Source organism: Peromyscus maniculatus, chromosome 1, assembly GCF_049852395.1.
Source record: "Peromyscus maniculatus bairdii isolate BWxNUB_F1_BW_parent chromosome 1, HU_Pman_BW_mat_3.1, whole genome shotgun sequence".
NCBI classification, from domain to species: domain Eukaryota; kingdom Metazoa; phylum Chordata; class Mammalia; order Rodentia; family Cricetidae; genus Peromyscus; species Peromyscus maniculatus.
Window position 1 is genome coordinate 40,186,235 of NC_134852.1, and position 20,422 is coordinate 40,206,656.

The 20,422-nt window shown below is 42.1% G+C and overlaps 1 protein-coding gene across 1 annotated transcript; it reads right to left on the minus strand.

Moving 5' to 3' along the window:
• Positions 1–10,230: 10,230 nt before the first annotated feature.
• LOC102920772 (uncharacterized protein C2orf78 homolog) lies at positions 10,231–17,648 on the minus strand. The gene is made up of 3 exons (XM_042275269.2): positions 16,321–17,648; positions 13,584–14,330; positions 10,231–12,338 (listed from the first exon to the last, which is right to left on the minus strand). Exons 2-3 carry the CDS (start codon positions 13,843–13,845, stop codon positions 10,453–10,455), a joined length of 2,148 nt encoding a protein of 715 aa, XP_042131203.2. The 5' UTR covers positions 13,846–14,330; positions 16,321–17,648; the 3' UTR covers positions 10,231–10,452.
• Between the last annotated feature and the right edge of the window lie 2,774 nt (positions 17,649–20,422).

Here is a 20,422-nt window from a genome sequence, read left to right on the forward strand (position 1 = left end):
GGGGGTTTGGGGACACGGGTTTTGCCCATAGCACTAAAGCCTAGAGGCTGGTGTGATCAGCTAGGAGAATAGACTCACTTCTTGGTCCAATCAGAGCTAATAGAGTCTGTGTCTCATGGAGCAGCTGTGGTCTAGAGGATGGGTGAGTTTTGGGGATGGAGTAGGACTTGTAGGTTACAGGGTCTGGTGGGGGTGGTGGTAGTCGGACTTGCCTGTAGAAGTCCTCCCTGCTGGCCTGCAATTGATGCTGCAATGGGTGGGGGTATGGGGGCATGGATTGTGACCCTGGGCCTAAAGCCTAGAGGCTAGGGTGATCGGCTAGGAGAATAAAGAATTACCTCTTGGTCCAAATGGAGCTGGCAGAGTCTGTGTTTCAGGGAGCAGCTGTGGTCTCAGAGGATGGGTGAGTTTGGAGGGTGGAGTGGGGTTTGTAGGTTACACTGTCTGGTAGGGCATGGTGGTAGTCAAGTCTTCCTGTAGGAGTCCTGCCTGCTGGCTTGCAACTGGGGCTGAAATGGGTAGGGGTTGAAAGATTATAATTTTTATATGTTTATTTTTATATCTTGCTTCTTTGCTGAAAATGCTTATTTGTTCCAAGCATTTCCTAGTATAGTTTATGAAACCTCTTACATATAGATCATGTTATCTGTGAGTAGGGGCAAACTCTTCCCTTTCTGTTTATATCCCTTTTTTTCTTTCACTCTTACTGTTCTAAGACTTCAAGTGCTATATTGATAAAGGTGGAAAATGTAGGCACCCTTGTCAAAGTGCTGATTTTTTCCTTAGTGTAGTAGTGGCTATACTTTTGTAGCCTTTATTATGTTGAGGTATGTTCCTTTTATTTCAAGGATCTTCAGCGTTTTGTTTTTTAAAATCATAATTGGTTGTTGGACTTTGTCAAAGGCCCCTTCTGAATCTTTTGATATGGTCATGTGGTTTCTATCCTTGAGTTGATTTATGTGATATTTTACATTTATTGTTTTACATATGTTGAACCAAATTTGTGCATTTGGAAGAAGCCAACTTGATAATGGTGGATGATGATTTTGATATGTCATTTGGTTTGCCAGTTTATTGAGAATTTTTGTTTCCATGTTTATTAGGAAGACTGGTCAAATTTTTTTGTTTATTTTTTTAAGACAGGGTTTCTCTATGTATCCTTGATTGTCATGGAACTCACTCTGTAGACTCTATAAATCTCTCATAGAGATCTACGTGTATCTTCCTTATAAGTGCTGGGATTAAAAGTGTGTACCACCATAGCCTGGATGAATGAATTTGCTTAGTGTTATTACTGTTTTTTTAATCAAGATGCAACTGGTTTTAACAGACAGAATTGGGCCTCATGATTGTTCAGCAAGCATTCTTAATCATAGATTATCTCTCCAGCCCCTCAAGACACATAATTTTAAAAAGTCTGTCTGCTGGGTGGCAGTGGCATACACCTTTAATCCAGTACTTGGGAGGCAGAGCCAGGTAGATCTCTGTGAGTTTGAGGCCAGCTTAGTCTACAGAGTAAGATCCAGGACAGAGGCACCAAAACTACGTGAGGAAACTTGTCTTGAAAAACCAAAAAAAAAAAACAAAACAAAACAAAACAAAACAAAACAAAACAAAAAACAAAAAACAAAAAACAAACCAAACAAACAAACAAACAAAAACCAAAACCAAAACAAAAAAACAAAAGAGCCTCTCACTGAGTCAGAGGCTTGCCAGCTCTAGATGCTCAATGAACTATACTTTTGGGAAATTCAAAGCAATAATTTATGTGAATATGTGAGTCATGTGAGTATGTGTTGAGATCAGGCAAACAGAATGTCTAGACTGCAGGGAAGAATCTTTGCATCACAACCCTGCAATTCAGTACGGTAGAAACCTGGGCAGAGACAGAATCTTCATGGAAACACATTCAGGTTCTCAGTGATGTGCGAAGGACTACTGAGAAGCAGAACTGACATTCACAAACAGTTCCTGAAGGACCATCTTGTGATGACATTGTATCTGTGACCTATCTCATGAAGGACTGTTCACCAATGGGACCAGTATCTATGACCTGATCTTAATCCCACAGAAACTACTCATAGGCAAGAAAGGCATTTGCAGTCTATTCCCTGAAGGACCATCAAGTGACAGGACCTGCATGTGTGACTTGGCTTCACAAAGGGCTACCCAGGGCTGCAACAGGTATCTGGGAGCCTGAGATGGACATCTAGGCTGCAAGAAACAATCCACAACTGAGATTCTATACTTTCGTTCAACTCCCTCTCCTCCAAATTGATTCCTCCTTTATTTATGATCCAATGTCAATTCAGTATGCTAGCTCTGTTCTTCTCATCTCTCTGCTATAGTATGGCTTAACAGGATTACCTCATTGCCATTTTCCAGTTAGATTACTTGGTTCTGGTAGCCATGGCAACTAACAGAACAGAAAAGTATAGCAATAGCTCGGTTTAAGGTGATGGTAATGGAATTATTAACACTCCATTGGCTGTCTTCTTCTATGTGGTATGAATGTTGTACTTTCTTGATGAGGTTCATTGACTAGAGCATGATTTGCAGTCACTAAGACTAGCATGTATGGGACAGTATTGCTGGAAAGCCATCTATGAGGTTGTATAGTGGTTGCTGCCAATCAAAGTAAGACATGCAACTGAAGCTGAGATGGCTGACCAGCAAGAATTTGCTCTGTAAGGAAGGAATTATAGAAAGAGACTTGTGGCTAGTATCTTCCATATTATCTTCTCAAGAGATGAGTAATTGGATAAGAAAGAGGATGAGACACAGGTGTTCACTTGATGTTTCTTACTGCTGAAAGCAGGAAGGGAAAGAGAATCCAAACTAGATTGGCATTAAAGAGCCCAATCTGGGATCCCAGTACTTGGAATGTATAAGATCAAGGTAAAGGTGATGGAGGATACTCCTCCTGTCTGATGCTGAACACAGGGAATGGAAAAAAAAAACATGGTTCGTCATTCAGATGGAAGACTTTATTAATTGCCCGGTGAAGCCTGGAGAGATAGCCTAGTAGCTAGAAGCTGCTACTGCTTTTGCAGAGGACTCAAGTTTGGCTTCCAGCTTCCATACAGTAGCTCACAGTCATCTGTAACTCCAGTTTCAAGATTCTTGCCCCCTCTTCTGGCCTCAATGGGCATTGCAACCATGTGAAGTACATACAGACAAGCAGACTTGTGTATGTAAAATTAAAAATACCCAAACAGTGAGGCATGAAATATTTTTTCAAATTTCCACAGGTAATTCTGAGTTCATGTTTCTGTTTGTAAAAGCCACGCTTTTGAGGTAAAATATATCTCAATCATTCTGTGTATTTGCTGATAGAGTACTTCTGCACGATTGTGGTTTTTTAAAATTAACGTATAATATCTGTGTCTGTGTTGTGCAGACTAGTTGCCACATTAACTTTACATAAGATAGAGTCATCTGATAGGAGGCAACATTAATTGAGAAAATGAAAGTTGAGCTATAGTCAGGCAAATGAACAGGGCATATTTGTAATTTTTGATTTATGGGAGAGGGCCAAACCTACTGCAGATGCAGGCATGTCTGGGCTGATGGCTCTGGGTTTTATAAGAAAGCCTACTGAACAAGCCAGTAAGCAATTCTCCTCCATGGTCTCTGCATCAGCTTCTGCTTCCAGGTTCCTGCCTTTAGTTCCTGCCTCAATTTCCTTCAATCATGGACCATGATATGGAATTGTAAGTGTAACGCTCCTCCTAAATTGTTTTTCATCCTAGTGTCTCATCCCAGCAATGGAAACCATAAGTAAGACATGGATGCTCCACATTTCACCATAACACACACACACACACACACACACACACACACACACACACACACCCCAAAAACCAAATGGCTAGGTGAGTGAAACCATGATAATCAGGAAGTATTTATCTGACTCTGAAATGATTGAGTTAGGATAGATTTTTGTTTTTGCTTTTTGTTGCTTCCCTCCAAATTCCCTTTTTTTGTGTGTGTGGAAATTGCTGAGGCTAGCACATCCCAAGATCAATGGATACGCTTTTCCTTGGGAAGAACATCTTCATCATGGTATCTCCCCTGCCAGGTAAGTATGAAGGGGAAAGGATTTAAAGCAGGAAATGAAATGCTCTCTTACATCTTAGGTGGTGAGGTTGTGAAATACAGGGACTAGACGGAATCAATTTGGATGTGGTGGCAACGTAACATCTCTAAAATTACTCTTTCCACAATAATGCCCTCTACTGATAATAAAATAGATGAAGTCTCAGACAAAGAATACAAAAGAATGCTTCTAAGTATGTCTAAAGAACTCAAAGGACACAAATAACTTCTGAGTGTATTCCAAGGTACACAGAAGGAAGCTAATAGAGGATATGAAAATGTAATTCAATAAAGAGAAATACTGAGTAACAACCAAACCAACCACAAAGCTCCTGGGAAAGCTTCAGCAGAAGAATGAGTCAGGGAGATCACTGTATCAGGGCCTGAGGACAGGGGAGGAAGTGAGACTTGCAGACCATGGTGAAGATAAGTAGGCGGGATGATAAACAGAACACTTGGGTTCATGAGATGGGAAAGCAGAAAGTTTGAGGTCTATAAGTTGGTACAAACAGGACATTTGAGGTCTGTGTGATGATATGAAACACCCACTGTCTTAGTTAAGCTTTTGTTAACTCTGCACAAGTGAGAGTTATTGAGGAAGAGAACCCTCAATTGAGATGTCCTTAGGCAAGTCTGTGGGGATATTTTCTTGATTAATGATTGATGTGGGAGGGACCAGCTCAATATGGACATTGCCACCCCTTGCCTGGTAGTCCTGGATGCTGTAATAATGCTCATTGGGTAAGCTAGTAAGCAGCATTGCTGCATGGTCTCTGCTTCAGTTCCTCCCTCCAGGTTCCTTCTTGGAGTTCCTTTTCTCTGGCTTCTTTCAATGATGCACTGTGAGCTGTAAGATGAAGTAAATCCCTTTCTCCCCAAGTTGCTGTGGTCATTGTCTTAGTTAGGGTAACTCTGGCTATGATGAAACATTGTGACCAAAAGCAGGTTGTGGAGGGAAGGGTTTATTTGGCTTACACTTCCATATCATAGTCGGTCATTAAAGGAAGTCAGACCAGGAACATGGCAGATCCTCCTCTCAGATGACATTAGCTTGAGTCAGATTGAGATAAAACTAGTCAACTTAATTGACCCCTTATCTTGACACACAAACACATCAGTTTGAAGTTATAACTTTTTCTTTCTTATTCATCCCCAAGATCTCACATGAACATTAATGTCACAATATAAAATATTCCAAGTTTTAAGAATGCCTTGGTTCTTTAAAACGTCAAAAAAGTTTTTCTTTTAGAATTTTTAGAATCCCAATTTTCTCTTAGAATCCAAATTCTTTGTAAAACTCCAGCATCTCTTTACAATTTTAAAGTCTCAACTGTGGGCTCCTGTAAAATAAAAAAATAATTATTACTCTTTTACTTTAAGAGAGAAGACCTAGGGCACAGTGACAACCAGGCCAAAGCCAACCAAACTAACTATGTAAATACCACAATGTCCATTGTCTGGGATCTAATGATGGTCTTCTGGGGTTCTCCCAAAAGGCTTGTGTCACTTCTCTGGCTCTGCCATCTGCATCATACATAGCTTGTCTTCTAAGCTCAGGCTAGCTCTATTGAACCACTGCTGCTGTTTTTGGTGGTGGTATCATGTTACTGATATCTAAAATACGGGTGTCTTCTGCTGCAAGTGGGCTGCACTTTCTCCCATAGCTTCTCCTGGGCTTTCTTCAAGGTACATGGCCTCAACTTTTCTCCATGACCCCTTCATGCCTTTAAAACCAGTACCTCCCAGGAGACTCTTACACTAACGTTTGGCTGCCAGCATGAGGTTCAACCTTGTTTGTCTCTAGAACACAGCTTCTGTGTGCTGACTCTGAGGAAACACTTACCCAGAGATTTCACCTCAATGGTGCGATCACTGATAATTTCTCAGCTCCGTATAACCAGCATCAATTCTTCCAGGAAAGTGAAAATTTTACATTAGTGGTTCTAGTCTTTTGTTAATAATAGCTGATTCTTCAGTTCTAGCTGACCAGACATCACAGGTTCTTCATACAAAGGAGCTGGAAAAGTCTTTATTTCCCTCTGAAACTTCACAAGCCAGGACTCCATTGTTTGTACTGCTCTCAACATTCTTATTTTCCAAGTTCCCATAGAAAAGCCAACTGTGCCCTGAATATTTAAAGGCTTTTCTAGCCCAGAGTTCCAGAGTCACTCTACATTCCTTTCCAAAACAACAAGGTCATATCTATCACAGCAATACCTGCATGATCTTGGCACCAGTTTCTGTCTTAGTTACGGTTATGATTGTGATGCTGAACCATGACTAAAAGCAGGTCAGAGTGGAAAGGGATTATTTGGCTCACACTTCCACATCATAGTCCATCATTGAAGGAAGTCAGGGAAGGAACCTGGAAGCAGGAGCTGAAGCAGAGGCTGCAGAGGAGTGCTACATACTGGCTTGCTCCTCATATATTGCTCAGTCTGCTCTCTAGTAAATTGCAGGACCACCAGCCCAGGCATGGCCCTATCCACAGTGGGCTGGGCACTCCTCCATCCATCACTAATGAAGAAAATGCCATACAGCTTGCCAACAGCCTGATCTTATGGAGGCATTTTCTTTCTTTTGCTTTCTTGGAAATAATGTTTTAATTGATTTTTAATATTTTGAAGACATAAATGAATTCAGCACATTCATTAACAATATGCCAAAAGGAAAGATGTTTGAATAACTAAACATGGAAGCACTTTCTTAATTGAGGTTCCCTCATTTCAGATGTCTTTAGCTTGTGTCAAATTGACAGAAAACTATCCAGTACAGTCATGGTCTTTATCACACCAATAGAAACCAAACTAAGACCCCAACTCTATAAATCATGAGCATGAAAAATAGGCAAGAATTCTGTTTTAAATGCATTTTCAATGAACTCATAACAAACTGTCTCAAATCTTGGGGAAGATATACCAGTTTATGCACAGAATGTATTTATTACTATGACTATCAAAGAGATAAATGCAATGAAAGTTCTCCCCAGGTAACCATATATTCAAAATACTAACTATATGAAACATGTGACATTGAAATATGCAAGGGAGAAATACCAAGTGGTGTATAATGGGAAACCCATAAGAAGAACATAAAATTGAAAAGTCTGGTGGGATAGGAATAATATATTTCATACTCTGGAAGACAACTTGTGACCTATTGAACTGTAGCTAGCAAGACTCTTCCATAACTGAAGCAGAAAGAAAACCTTTCCATTATAGAAACTGGCAAAAGTCACTCATGGTCAATAAACTAACAACATAGAAGATACTAGAAGGCCAAAAACTGTGCCATACTTATGATGGCAAGAATTAATATTGTGAGAATGGCTATCAGGTCAGTCTGTAAGTTGAACAGTTATCTCCACCAAAATCCAAATACAAGTCTTTCCAGGTATAGGAAAAAGCTCTGAACAGTATGGACCCGCCAAGTCCCACAGAAAACTTAATTAATACTGGGCAAAAACATTAATGCTGGTGATATTGCCAGTCCTGACATGAAGTGATATTACAGAGCAACAGTAACAAAATCAGCATAGCACTGGCAGAAAAACAGACACATCCATTAATGGTGTGTAGAGGACTGAGATATAAACCCGCACAGCTACCGAGAACTGTTTTTCGACAAAATACCATGAATAGGCCATGCAGAAAAAACAGAATCACAGTTTTTGCTAGGAAAATTGTATGCTCACTTGTAGGAGAATGAAACTAGATTCCTATCTCTTACCCTGTATTAAACTCAAGTCCAAATGCTCCTAAGAATTTAATGCAATGCTTGAAACTATTAGAGAAAAAATTAAATACTTTTAATACAGAAACAGACAATGACTGAAATAGCCTCTGCCATTCAGGAGGTGATGCCTAGTGTTGACAAGTGGAACCTCATAAGCTCAAAAAGCTTCTGCCAAGCAAGAGAAACAATGAGGAGGCAGCCCATAGAAAGGAAGAAAATCTTTAGCTGTCTACATCTGATAGAGGATTACTATCTAGAGTGCAAGGAACTAAAAAGTTAACAGAAAACATCCCAGTTAATAACTCATGAATTAAAAGATAGTTCACAAAAGATGAAATTCACCAGGCCGTGGTAACACATGCCTTTAATCCCAGCACTCAGGAGGTAGATCAGCAGGAAGATCTCTGTGAGTTCAAGGCCAGCCTGGTCTACAAAGCAAGTACCAGGAAAGGCACAAAGCTACACAGAGAAACCCTGTCTTGAAAAAAAACCAAAAAACAAAAACAAACAAACAAACAAAAAGATGGAATTCACCTGGCCAAAACACACACACACACACACACACACACACACACACACACACACACACACACACATATGTTCAACCTCACTGGTTGTCAGGGAAGTCTAAATTAAGATTACATTGAGATTCTTTTCACTTGAGTTAGAATGACACTAATTAAGTCAAGAACTGTCAAACAGTGTCAAGAACAAAAAGTGAAGAAAAACATATGTCACTGATAAGGATATATGCCATTACTTCAGGTACAGGGGTTATAACACGAGCACATATCAGCACAATGGACATCGGTTGGAGGCATCATTCTGACCTCAGAACCCAGCATGTAGGCCCCAACACCTGCAGAAATGGGAACAAAGACCTAATCCATGAAAGACAAAGTCAATAGCTCCAGGATTCAGGAAAGCCCATCAATGTACTACCCTTGCCTTTTTGTGGCTTCTGTAGTTCTGCTTCTTGCTAATTGTTCTTGCTCACTAAAGCATGTCAACCCAGGACACGGTTTTTGTGCTTAAAAGACCAGAGGCAGTGAGGCTCGGGGCTGCATGATTTGTGCAAGTTTCCCATGCAGCTGCTGGCCAGAAATACAGACTTTCTAATCAGCCATAAGAGTGTCCATGTATGGTCGTTTGTAGAGTCACCACACAACAGAATCACAATGGAGGTTCTTAAAAAAATTAAAAACGAATCTTCCACATGACCCAGTTATACTATTTCTGGGTATTTACGAGAAGGAGTTCAACTCATTATATTAGGGACATATCTGCACATCTATATTGATTACAGCAGAATTATATTAGCCAGGGTTCTCTAGAGGAACAGAACTGATAGAATCATTCAATCTATCCATCTCTATATATATAGAAAGGGGATTTATTAGAGTGGCTTACAGGCCATGTTCTACTTAGTCCAACAATGCATATCTACCAACTGAAAGTCCAAGCATGGAGTAGTGGTTCAGTCCATGAAGCTGGATATCTCAGCTGGTCTTCAGCATACTCTGGAATCCCAAAGAAGAAGTAAGATCTAATGCCAGTCAAGGAAGGACATGCTAGCAAGAGCAAGGGCAAGCAAGCAAAGAGCAAAGAGCTTCCTTCTTCCATGTCCTTTATATAGGCTGCCACCGGAAGGTGTGGCCCAAACTAAAGACAGATCTTCCAATCTCAAAAGATTTGGATTAAAGTTGGATATTTCTACTTCAGATTATTTAATAATTTTTTTAATAAAGAAAAATCCCTCACAGGTGTACACAGTCAACTAATTCCACATGTATTCAAGTTGACACCAAAATTAGGCTCTGCAACAATCCACAGCAGCAACATTAGGGAAATAGCCTGAGTGTCAAAAACAGAGAAAGGTATAAAGAAAATGTGATGTATTAACACAGTGGAAAATTATTAATTCATAAAATGAATGAAACAATGCTTTGTGAAGGAAAAAATCTGTGCAGATTATCATATAAATTAACCAGGCTCGGTAAACTGTCCATGTTTTCTTTCATATGTGGTTCCTAGATTATATTTACATAAATGAAATCCTATGTTTGTGTTTCATGAGATTAGAGGCATAGCTCTGTAGCCGAAAAATGATGTCTAAGTGCTGTGGGGAGAGGTGAGAAATGGTCAGATTGTGGTCAAAGAGGAAGTGTGCTCGATACTCAGTCGGTGCTTCAAGACATACCATGTCCTGTGAATGAAAAACTCCAGGATAATAATTTTAATACAACTAGAGCATTTAACTGATTTAATATTTAAAAAGTATTTTTTGAGTTTTATTTCATATAGAATATGATATTGTACTTGGAATACGTAAAAATTAAATTATCAAAGTTAAGATAAATATTGAAAGACACCTTACTCACAGATGAAATAACAGACTTAAGACTTTTTAGGAGTTTTCCTAAGTACTCAAATATATGTGAATATAGACACTTTGTATATCCATCTATATCTACATAGTCATCTGTATTACTACATTTGGACCTATATATCTATACATTTCATTTAAGTTGTTATACACCTTGTATACATGTGTATTGGTATTTATATCTCTTCTTATCCACATTGAAAAGCACTTTGCTCTAAAAACCTGGCCGGCTCTTACACTGCATATCCATAATATCTGGAAATTTCCATGTCCTTCTCCCTCTGAAGGAAGAGCTGCAGTTTTCCCAGAGATGTGTACTTGGCGGCATTCTCTCTCTCCCGTTCAGCCCGACTCTTCATGGCCTCCCTCTCTGGCCTCTGCTCTTCTGTGATGGGCTGTGAGATGACTGGCCCTGGAATGTGGACATTCCTCCATGGAATTGGTTGGTGGCTGAAGTCTTGCAGTAGATGTTGGATTTGAGGTTTGGGAGGTGATGGGGCCTTGTTCTTGTCTGCAGAGGCAAGCTCCCTCTGTAGTGAAGGGTGAGATGATGCCCTGTAGGATACTGGCCTAGAGACAGCTGGCTGAGGCCCAGTGCAAGACTGGATGGGGTTGGTTATGTTATCTCGTGCGGCACTGGTAGCAATAGGCAGAACTGGCTTGTCAGAGGCCATCAAAGAAGTGCTGGCAGGAGCTGGTTTAGATGGCTTGAGTGTGGAAGACTGAGCTGAGTTAGAATGAGGCCTTACAGGGTACACTGCAGGGGTCCCATGTGAAGCTAGGGAGAGAGGCTTCTTAGAAACCAGTCTGGCTTGAGGCTTGTCCAGGGCTGGAAAATGCAGAGGTACTAACTTGACCTTCCCAGGTGGGGGCAGCTCATGCTGGGATGGAGATGGACGACACTCCCTGTAAGCATTTCTCTCTGTTCTCTGAGCATTGCTTGGGGTTTTACCATGGTCTTGGCCATCACATGGCACATCCAGAAGTGATATGGTGGCTGGGCCTGTCCTGGGATCTTTGTTGCTGCTGAAGTTTGGCCGAGCCCGGGAGGAAGAGATGCCAGTTTTCTTCTCACTCTTCTTCCCCAGTGGGTGAAAGACTTGCACGGATGCTAGCATGTGCATGCCAAGGTGAGTTCGAGGCTTTTTAAAGCTGTTGTGGCTGAGCTCAGGTGGATTCCTCTTCCTCTGGTTCTTTGGCATGGTGGTGTTTTCGTCTGCCTTGACTCTGTTCCTTGACTGCTTAAGCTCCTCTGTTTTCTTGCAGTTGTTTTCTCTGGATATCTTGGTCTTGTCTTGCCCCTGAGCCCTAGCTCTGCTGGGCATTCTGGGTGTGGCTTTCTGGGCTGTGCACTCCAAGTGCTTAGGCATGTTGTCAATAGCCCCTTCTCTGGACCCAGCACTGCCCACAGCCTCTTCTTCCTTCACCAGGTCCTGGAGCTGGATTCTGGCCTGAGGAGACCCATCTAGCATCTCAGAGGCTTTCTGGCGATTCTTTCTCACTTGGTCCACGGGTATACTGATGTTGCTGGAGATTTCCTGGACCTGATCCCTGCTGATGTCTTTGGATTGGGTTGCTGTGGGATCTTGGAATGGGTTCCTATCAGTGATTGAGTTGAAGAGTCGGGGAAGATGAATATCTGCCACGAGTGTAGTCATGTCTGCAAAGTCCATGCTGGAGCCCATCGCACTCTGCAGCACCCCAGGCTCATCCTGACCAAGGCTGCTGCTTCCCAAGGTGGCATTGTCAGGAGAAAGCTTCTCTTTTAGGATCCCTGAATCAGTGTAGTTCAGGGCCTGCTGCATGTTGGCATGTGCTAAAGGGAGAAGTGATGGGTCTTTGTTTTCTTTTATGCTCTCATAGGCATCCAGAGGAGTTGATAGATCATCTGTCATCAAATCCAAGTTGTTATTCTCTGTTTGTTCCACGATTGGAGCAGGAGGCACGGACAGGAATTCTGAAGGACTGTTGATGGGGGCAATTAATGACCAGTCTCCATCAACAGGTGGTGTCTTCATCTGGACATCCTGCATACAGGCATTGCAGAAGTCTGGACTCTGGAACAGATGAAATGTCTGGCCTGAAGTTGTGAATTCCAGGGATGTCTCCATTTTGACCACTGAAAAAGAGTCAGAGAAGAAGTGAGGTGCTCCCCACTTTTCAGTGCTCCTCAGTACTCAGACCCCTACAGCAGTGGGGAAGGCATTCCTATGAGCTCTGCTTGAGTAGCACAGGCGGCACCTCTGTTGGGAGACTTGTGACCACTCTCTTATTTCTAGTAACCATGTGATATCATGATTTCTCAGATGTTTGTGTTTTCCTCGGTGTTTGTGTGTCATGTGCATGCATAGTGATCATGGGGAGGTGACAGAATTCCCTTGGGGTGTGGTCCTCCCTTTCCTTTCCCTTTGTCTTTGAAAGAGTGACCCTCATTTCTGTGGAAATTTGCTATCAGGTAGGTTGTCTGGTCCACAATTTTTAAGAATTTACCCTTGTCTTCCAACTCTTGGCATTAATCAAATGCCCTCAGTTGCCTGACTTTCTAAATGGGTTCAGGTATCCAAACCCAGTTCCTCACCCCTGAAAGGCAATCTTTTCTACAACCCTGGATTTCCTCCAGCTCTGCATTTCACTATCTGTTATTAATGATTTGTCAATTGGTTTAAGAAGGTTAAGTCTTTAGCTTGGGTTCTCTTTGTAGTTTAGAACATATCCTAGTGATCATGCATAGCCTTGGCTCACCTCTGAATAACCATAGCAATAGAAAAGGAGAGGGAGAGAGGGAGAGAAGGAGGGAGGGAGGAAGGGAGAGAGAGAGAGGGAGGGAGGGAGGGAGAGAGAGAGAGAGAGAAGAGAAAAGCTTTGCCCAACTTAGCAGTTGTACACTGGTATACTGTGTATACTGGACTCTTAATGCACTTATCCTTCTAAGAGTACGGCAGTGCCAGCCATTCTGGGAATCTGGGAGTAATACTTCCTCCAGGACAGATTTGGAGTTGCACTGTTCTACAGTTAGAATTCAACACACACAAAATAAAATGTTACCAAACAGAGAGGCCTTGGTGTCCTCTGCAGCCTTGAGCAATAGATTACAAAAGTAGTGATTATAGTGCATGGGACTGATTTGCTAGTTCAGCAAAGTGTGTCTGAGATATGCTTCATAGACATGTCTTAATGGAGAATGGGTGCCATTCTTTGCCCTGCATTGTCAGTCATTATAGAGACTGAAGATGGTGATGGGGAGCCAGAACAAGGCTGAGCTCTCAGGACTCCCATTTTCCTCCCTGAGGACATCCACTCCCGAAAGTTTGAGCTGTGTCTGCTTTGAGTGCTGATCTCAGTCCTCCCTCCTGGCTCTACTCACCTTGAAGACTGGTGTCTGGCTTGTCTTGAGCAGGTGTGGGATAGTAGATGGCAGAGGTGGAGAACGGTATTTGGATATTTGTTGACTGAATCTCCTTTGGCATCATCACCATCTCTAGTTGCAGGGCAGAGGCCTGACCCCCAGCGGAGGACACTGAGCCACAGGCCTGCAGGCACTGCCTGAGTTCTCCAGGCATCAGAGGGCCCAGGCTGTTGAAGTCATAGTAATAGAACTGGCCGGCTTCTTGTGAGGAAAGTGCCATGCTGTATCCTTGATTTGGAAACTGTGGTGGTGTGGCCTAAACAAGGCTGGATAGGAGAAGACGATGACATTGGGATCTAAAATATTATCACCTTGGGCTGTCCTAGAGAAGGAGGAGAATGTGGTATTGTGGTCAATGACAGGTACAGTAAAGTCCCGAGTGCAGTTTCCTTCCTGTTAGTTCTTCCTGTGGGATCCCACTGGAGAACACCTGGATAGGAGAGTGCTGAGGCAGAGCTCTGGCCCTGGTCAGTCAGTGCAGTCACCATGGCTGTGCCAGCTGGTAGGTAGGGGTAGGCACTGTTAATGAGCTGCTGGCAACAAGTGCTAGAGTCTGATGGCAGGAGTCATGCTGCACTCACAGCTGGGGTGGAGACCCTGGAGAAGTTGCACACACTTCCTGCTACGGGCATGGCATTCCTCAGCCCAGGCACAGAGGGCTGCAGAGCACATTCTGTCCCAAAGAAAGGTGCCAGAGGAAATTTTCTGTAGGAAGCCAGAGGAAAATGAGAAGAATGATGAGAGGGAATCTGTGTGGCTTCCCCGTGAGGAGCTTTGTTGTCTGCAGTGTGGGAAAGTCTGAGACCTATTTTCCCTCACATATCCCAAACAAATGGTTCAGAATTGTTCTTGGTAATGGATAGGATGACACTCATTTGATGAGCTGCCTATTCTTTCTATGTGGACCTGGAGTTTCTAATTGATCCATGATGACCCTTGCTGTGACCTAGACAACACCCTTCTTTGCTCTGCTTTGTCTTGTTCTGATTCCTGCTGTGGCACTGCCTCACACCTGTGTCCCAGAACAGAAGTGTTTAAAGAAGGAGAACCTTAGACAGCTTCTCATGCTTGTGCCTTTGTCCTGTTGTGTGCAGATCTTTCTCTATGTAGACAGAGAGAGTCTCCACCCAGATCAGTCTGGCCTTGAAATCACACAGCCTGGCCTGCCTCTGCCTCAGACTGCAGTACTTCCTTGCCATGTCTACCAGATTTGTCTCTACTCTGAGCTTTCTCACAATAATGATGTATCAGGAATTTCGTAGATAAGCACTGAATTAAGCTAAGAATCTCTTTCTCCTCTTAACTCCTACTGTTCCCGTCCCATGCCTTCTATAATTAATGTTCTTGCTATTTATATAACCCCTACATACATATGGGTACATGAGTTCATGAATACAACCAACTGATAACATTTTTGTCTTGTTTGCACCTGTGTAGTGGGACTTCTTGATATTTCTAATGCATATTGCGTTCTGAATTAGATTGTTTCAAAATTTAACTCTTGGACAATTTTTTTTTTGCCAGTGCCTCAGTTACTGTCAATTTCGTATAACTCTTCTAGTGAGGAACCCTTATGAGAATTGCTCCCACATAATGGCATGCCAGTTGTCATAGTGCAGTGTACAACTGTCTGTCAGAGTGCCCAGCCCCAGTTGTCAATATCCAATACCACCAGTGCCCATTTGACACTGGGGATGCTGCAGAATTTAGCTGGATGGCAGGAAACAGAGCAGGATATTGTTTTGTGTATGTGACATGCAACCTTTTTCAGACTGATCTTAACAGTATGGTTGCCTGTACATGGCTTGGGAATTATAAAATGTATATACGTACAATGTATATAATGCCTTGTGTTATTTTGATTTAACATCTGTGGTTGTCTGCAACCTTCTGTTCCAAACTACCTTTGTGTGCCTCCAGGGACACTCTGCAGTGTGCCTTCTTGTATGTCTATATTTTCTCACTCCTCGTACTTTATTTTCTTCTTCCCCAATTTCCTGTGTGTCTGTCTTACATGTAACTCCCTCAATATATCTTCCCCTACAATAACTGCCTTCTGAGAATCCATGCCTTTTAAGTCTCTCCCAGTTTCCTTTCTTAATCTAGGGAAGTCCAATAACTCCAAAATATGGCAGCCATTCTCTTTGTCTATTTTTAATATTTATTTTGGTGAATGTGGAGACAGGCCAGTGTAGACCAAGTTACACTTGAACTGAACTTCATCCCTTCAAGCTCTACATGCTGTGATTACAAGTGTGCATCACCGTTCCTGGAGTGAACATTACATTTAGAGCAGCCCTGAACTTGAAACAATAAATGGGAAATAGTATGTAAGGGAGCTTGTCCCATTCTTCTTAAGGAGTGCTAGATCTCTGCACATCTTGTTTGTTTTCCTGTGTCTCTTGAATTTAGCATCATCAAGAGGGGCCTGATTATATTCCCTTGTCTCTTGAGACTCGACAATACAGAGCCCAGAGCTTAGTGACAATCTCATCTCCCTGAGGTTGATGGAAAACACTTGAGATTAAACTCTCTGTCCAAGCTCACATACCGAGTCAGAACCAAACCTAATTGTGACATTCAATTCAAGATATCACTATCAGACAAGTGGTATCCCCAAAACAAAGATTTAAAAGAATGGTAAAAATGAGGGGAGACGTGTTCAAAAGAAATGTTTTAAAGTTTCTTTCCTTACCTGCCATGGTTGGAGGAAGAGTATCAGCAATCTACAGTACAATGGAGGAAGATAATTGATTGTCCTTGTCTGATCAGCTGACTCAGTGGGAAGTGTGTCCGATATCAGACAGCACTTATTGGTCACTGGTCACAGGTGTCCTGTGATGGTCCAAATTTGTTTACAGGCATCTCCATGGAAACCCAAAGTTGGTGGTAGTGTTGGAGGGACAATGATGACATAAACGGGGCAGCAGCCAATGGGAAGGTCAGATTCTGAGCTAAAAGATGGGCTTGGTTGGATAGGATGTCAGGAGACCAACAGTAGCCACGGAGGCTGAGGTGAGTGCTAGTGAAATAAGGCAATCCTGGCATGGAAGACTCCCTTCCCATGAAGTTTACTCTAGGGTATTGGCAGAGTATTTTTTTATAATGTTCCATGTTGAGGCTGTGTCTACTGTTTCTTTGAGGTATCACCTTCTAGCGGACAGTGTCCCATGAGCATGCACTGTACATACAGTCAATAGTCTTGGCCAGGAAGGAGGTGAACACCTAGGTGGAGGGAACTCAGGTGAGAAACAGTTTCAGTTGATCTGATTTATTGGCTCTCAGCATCTGTCCATGACCCAAGGAAGAGATCAAAGGGCTCCTTTGTGACTTTGTTGAAGGACAGGACTGAGTGCATTGAGTCCACCTTGGATGATCAACTCTAAGAATCTTCTCTTTGGGTGTCTTCTCCTAGAGGCCTTCCATAGTCTGTGTTGGTCCAGGCAGGACTCACATCTCTCTTCTCTGCTTTTCACCCCTTTATGGTAGGGTTTGATCCTTGGACAAGTGAGAACCTATATCCTTACAGTGGTGGGCAGTATCATGGTGAACTTCCAGAAGCAGTGGTCTTCTGTTCATCGTGAAGATGCTTGTAATAGGGTGCTGGTCATTGAAGCAAATGCTTGAGGGGCTGATGGTGAACCTTGCTGCACATGTTACCTTTTTCAAACTTGTTGCTCTTTTGCTGCCCAGACTCGTATACCTCTGGCTGTTTTCTCTCCTTCTTGACTTTTGTTTTTCTGAGATAGACAAGTCTCTGTAGCCCCTGTTATTCTGAAACTCACTGTGTGTCTCACTCTGGATTCAGACATGTGGGCATTCTTTTTATCTTGCCTCCCTTCTTACAGTATTGAGGTTGTTAGCCATTGAGTCTGGCTGCCCTCTCTCATCATCTACAAGTATAATGAGTGTGACAGTTACTGATGCTTTTCCCTCTTTGTAGCAGTCTCTGCAGATTCCTGGGCCTCTAGCATTCTCTGCCAAGCATGAGTCTGAGATCAGGGTAAATAGAGAATACAGCACCTGGAAAAAGAAGACATTTTTTGGTACTGAGTGCTGGGTGACATGAAAAAACATAGTATTTATTTTTCTTCTGTATGTATGGAAAAGAACAACCATTTTCCCATCTCAGTGTATCTTCTCATACAGGAATGTGATCTTTTGTTGAAATATGGGGAAATCTTGTGTTTCCTCATTTTGGTTTAGATTGTTTTCATTCTTTTCTGTCATTGACTGGTGAGTTTATAGACTGCATTTTGGCATGTTTGTAGTATGCATTTATATACATTTCTTATTCTAACTGCCTGAAAAAGTACTACTATGACAATGTCTGTTAGTTCTTAATGAAATTAACCCTAGAGCCTGTTGAGATCTCCTCCTTCATTCACATGAGGTGTCAGAACTTTCACTCAGGACTTCCTTTATACTGAGCTAATGCTGTAGCATGCAGCTACACGCCCAGCTCAGTAGAGCAGAACCTCTATACATATTTTTCATGTTTTATAGTTCTTGGCAAAACTCTGCAATGACTGTTCATTTTCATAGTCCAGCAAGCTGCCTCTGTCTTTTACCCTTGCAATTTCCTTCATGACTGACTACTTGTCAGTTAATGTGACACATTCCAAGTGTCAATGACTAAAAGTCAGAAGGTTCATCCAGATTCCAAGTTGTAGACCTTTCAGGAAAAAAGTGTCCTCTTGTAGCAGCATAGACCCAAATGAGTAGAATACCACTTGGACTGTGTTATTGAGAAGTCTGAAAGTGGAGAGAAAACGAGAGATAGATGGACGGACAGATGGATGGATGGATAGATTAGATAGATAGATAGAATTATGTTCTGGCCGGGTGGTGGTGGTGGTGGCGGCGGCGGCGGCGGCGGCGGCGGCGGCGGCAGCGGCGGCGCACGCCTTTAATCCCAGCACTCGGTAGGCAGAGCCAGGAGGATCTCTGTGAGTTCGAGGCCAGCCTGGGCTACCAAGTGAGTTCCAGGAAAGGTGCAAAGCTACACAGAGAAACCCTGTCTCGAAAAACCAAAAAAAAAAAAAAAAAAAAAAAAGAATTATGTTCTGTGTATAATTCCCATTATTTCTGTGATTTTTATTTTTAAATATTTGCATATTATTTTTCCTTCAGTGTAACAATGAACTTATTTCATCTAACAACCTATAGTGATTTAATTTCCCCACAATCTACTCCCTCTAATTCTTTTCCGAGTCCCCACTTCTCAGTACCTACTCCCTTTCTGTCCCTGTTTAAAAAATCATTTTCAAGAGATAATAACCAAATATGATGAATTAAAGTAAAATAAGATGAATGCACACTTATTTTTACCAAATTGAACATGGCTACCCAATGGGAGGAAAGGGTCGTGAGTGCTGGCACATGAATCAGAGACCCATTTGTTCTCTGAGTTCAGAGTACCATGAAATTCTAAGCTAATAGCTATAATACATGTACTGATTGGTAATTTTTTACTTTATATTTAGATGAGTAGTGTCTGCCCTTAGCCTAAGACTCTGGGCTATCTCATTCCTGGTTCTTTGTTAGACAAGTGGTGTTGGGTATGGTTTCCCTTTTGTGGGGTTTGCCTTAAATTAAATCAGAAATTGATTGGCTCCTCCACCATGTTCTGTGTCACCATTGTCCTACAGTAATTTTCAGGCAAGACAGATTAGGCCAAAGGGTTTGTGGCTCTGTTGGTTTTCCAATTTCTCATTCATCAACCTGCAGAATACCTCATGAACTCAAAAAGCTTCTGCCAAGCAAGAGAAACAGTGAGGAGGCAGCCCATAGAATGGAAAAAAGTCTTTAGGTTTCTACATCTGATAGAGGTTTACTATCTAGAGTACGAGGAACTAAAAAGTTAACAGAAAACATCCCAGTTAATAACTCATGAATTAAAAGATAGTTCACAAAAGATGGAATTCACCAGGCGGTGGTAGCGCATGCCTTAATCCCAGCACTCAGGAGGTAGATCAGCAGGAAGACCTCTGTGAGTTCAAGGCCAGCCTGGTCTACAAAGCAAGTACCAGGAAAGGCACAAAGCTACACAGAGAAACCCTGTCTTGAAAAAAAACCAAAAAACAAAAACAAACAAACAAAAAAAGATGGAATTCACCTGGACAACACACACACACACACACACACACACAAATGTTCAACCTCACTGGTTGTCAGGGAAGTCTAAATTAAGATTACATTGAGATTCTTTTCACTTGAGTTAGAATGACACTAATTAAGTCAAGAACTGTCAAACAGTGTCAAGAACAAAAAGTGAAGAAAAACATATGTCACTGATGAGGATATAAGCCATTACATCAGGTACAGGGGTTATAACACGAGCACATATCAGCTCAATGGACACCAGTTGCAGGCATCATTCTGACCTCAGAATCCAGCATGTAGGCCCCAACACCTGCAGAAATGGGAACAAAGACCTAATCCATGAAAGACAAAGCCAATAATAGCTCCAGGATCCAGGAAAACCCATAAATGTACTAGCCTTGCCTTTTTGTGGCTTCTGTAGTTCTGTGTCTTGCTAATTGTTCTTGCTCACTAAAGCTTGTCAAGCCAGGACATGGTTTTTGTGCTTAAAAGACCAGAGGCAGTGAGGCTCGGGGCTGCATGATTTGTGCAAGTTTCTCATGCAGCTGCTGGCCAGAAATACAGACTTTCTATTCAGCCATAAGAGTGTTCACATGTGCTCATTTCTAGAATCGCCACACAACAGAATCACAATGGAGGTTCTTAAAAAAATTAAAAACAAATCTTCCACATGACCCAGTTATACTATTTCT

What these genes read in the sequence shown, in the direction of transcription:
- LOC102920772 (XM_042275269.2), bottom strand. Translation starts at nt 13,845, where the DNA reads ATGGCACTTTCCTCACAAGAAGCCGGCCAGTTCTATTACTATGACTTC. An exon ending in GCCAGACACCAGTCTTCAAG is followed by an intron (nt 12,339 to 13,583) that starts GTGAGTAGAGCC and finishes ACTCTTTTTCAG; the next exon opens with TGGTCAAAATGGAGACATCC.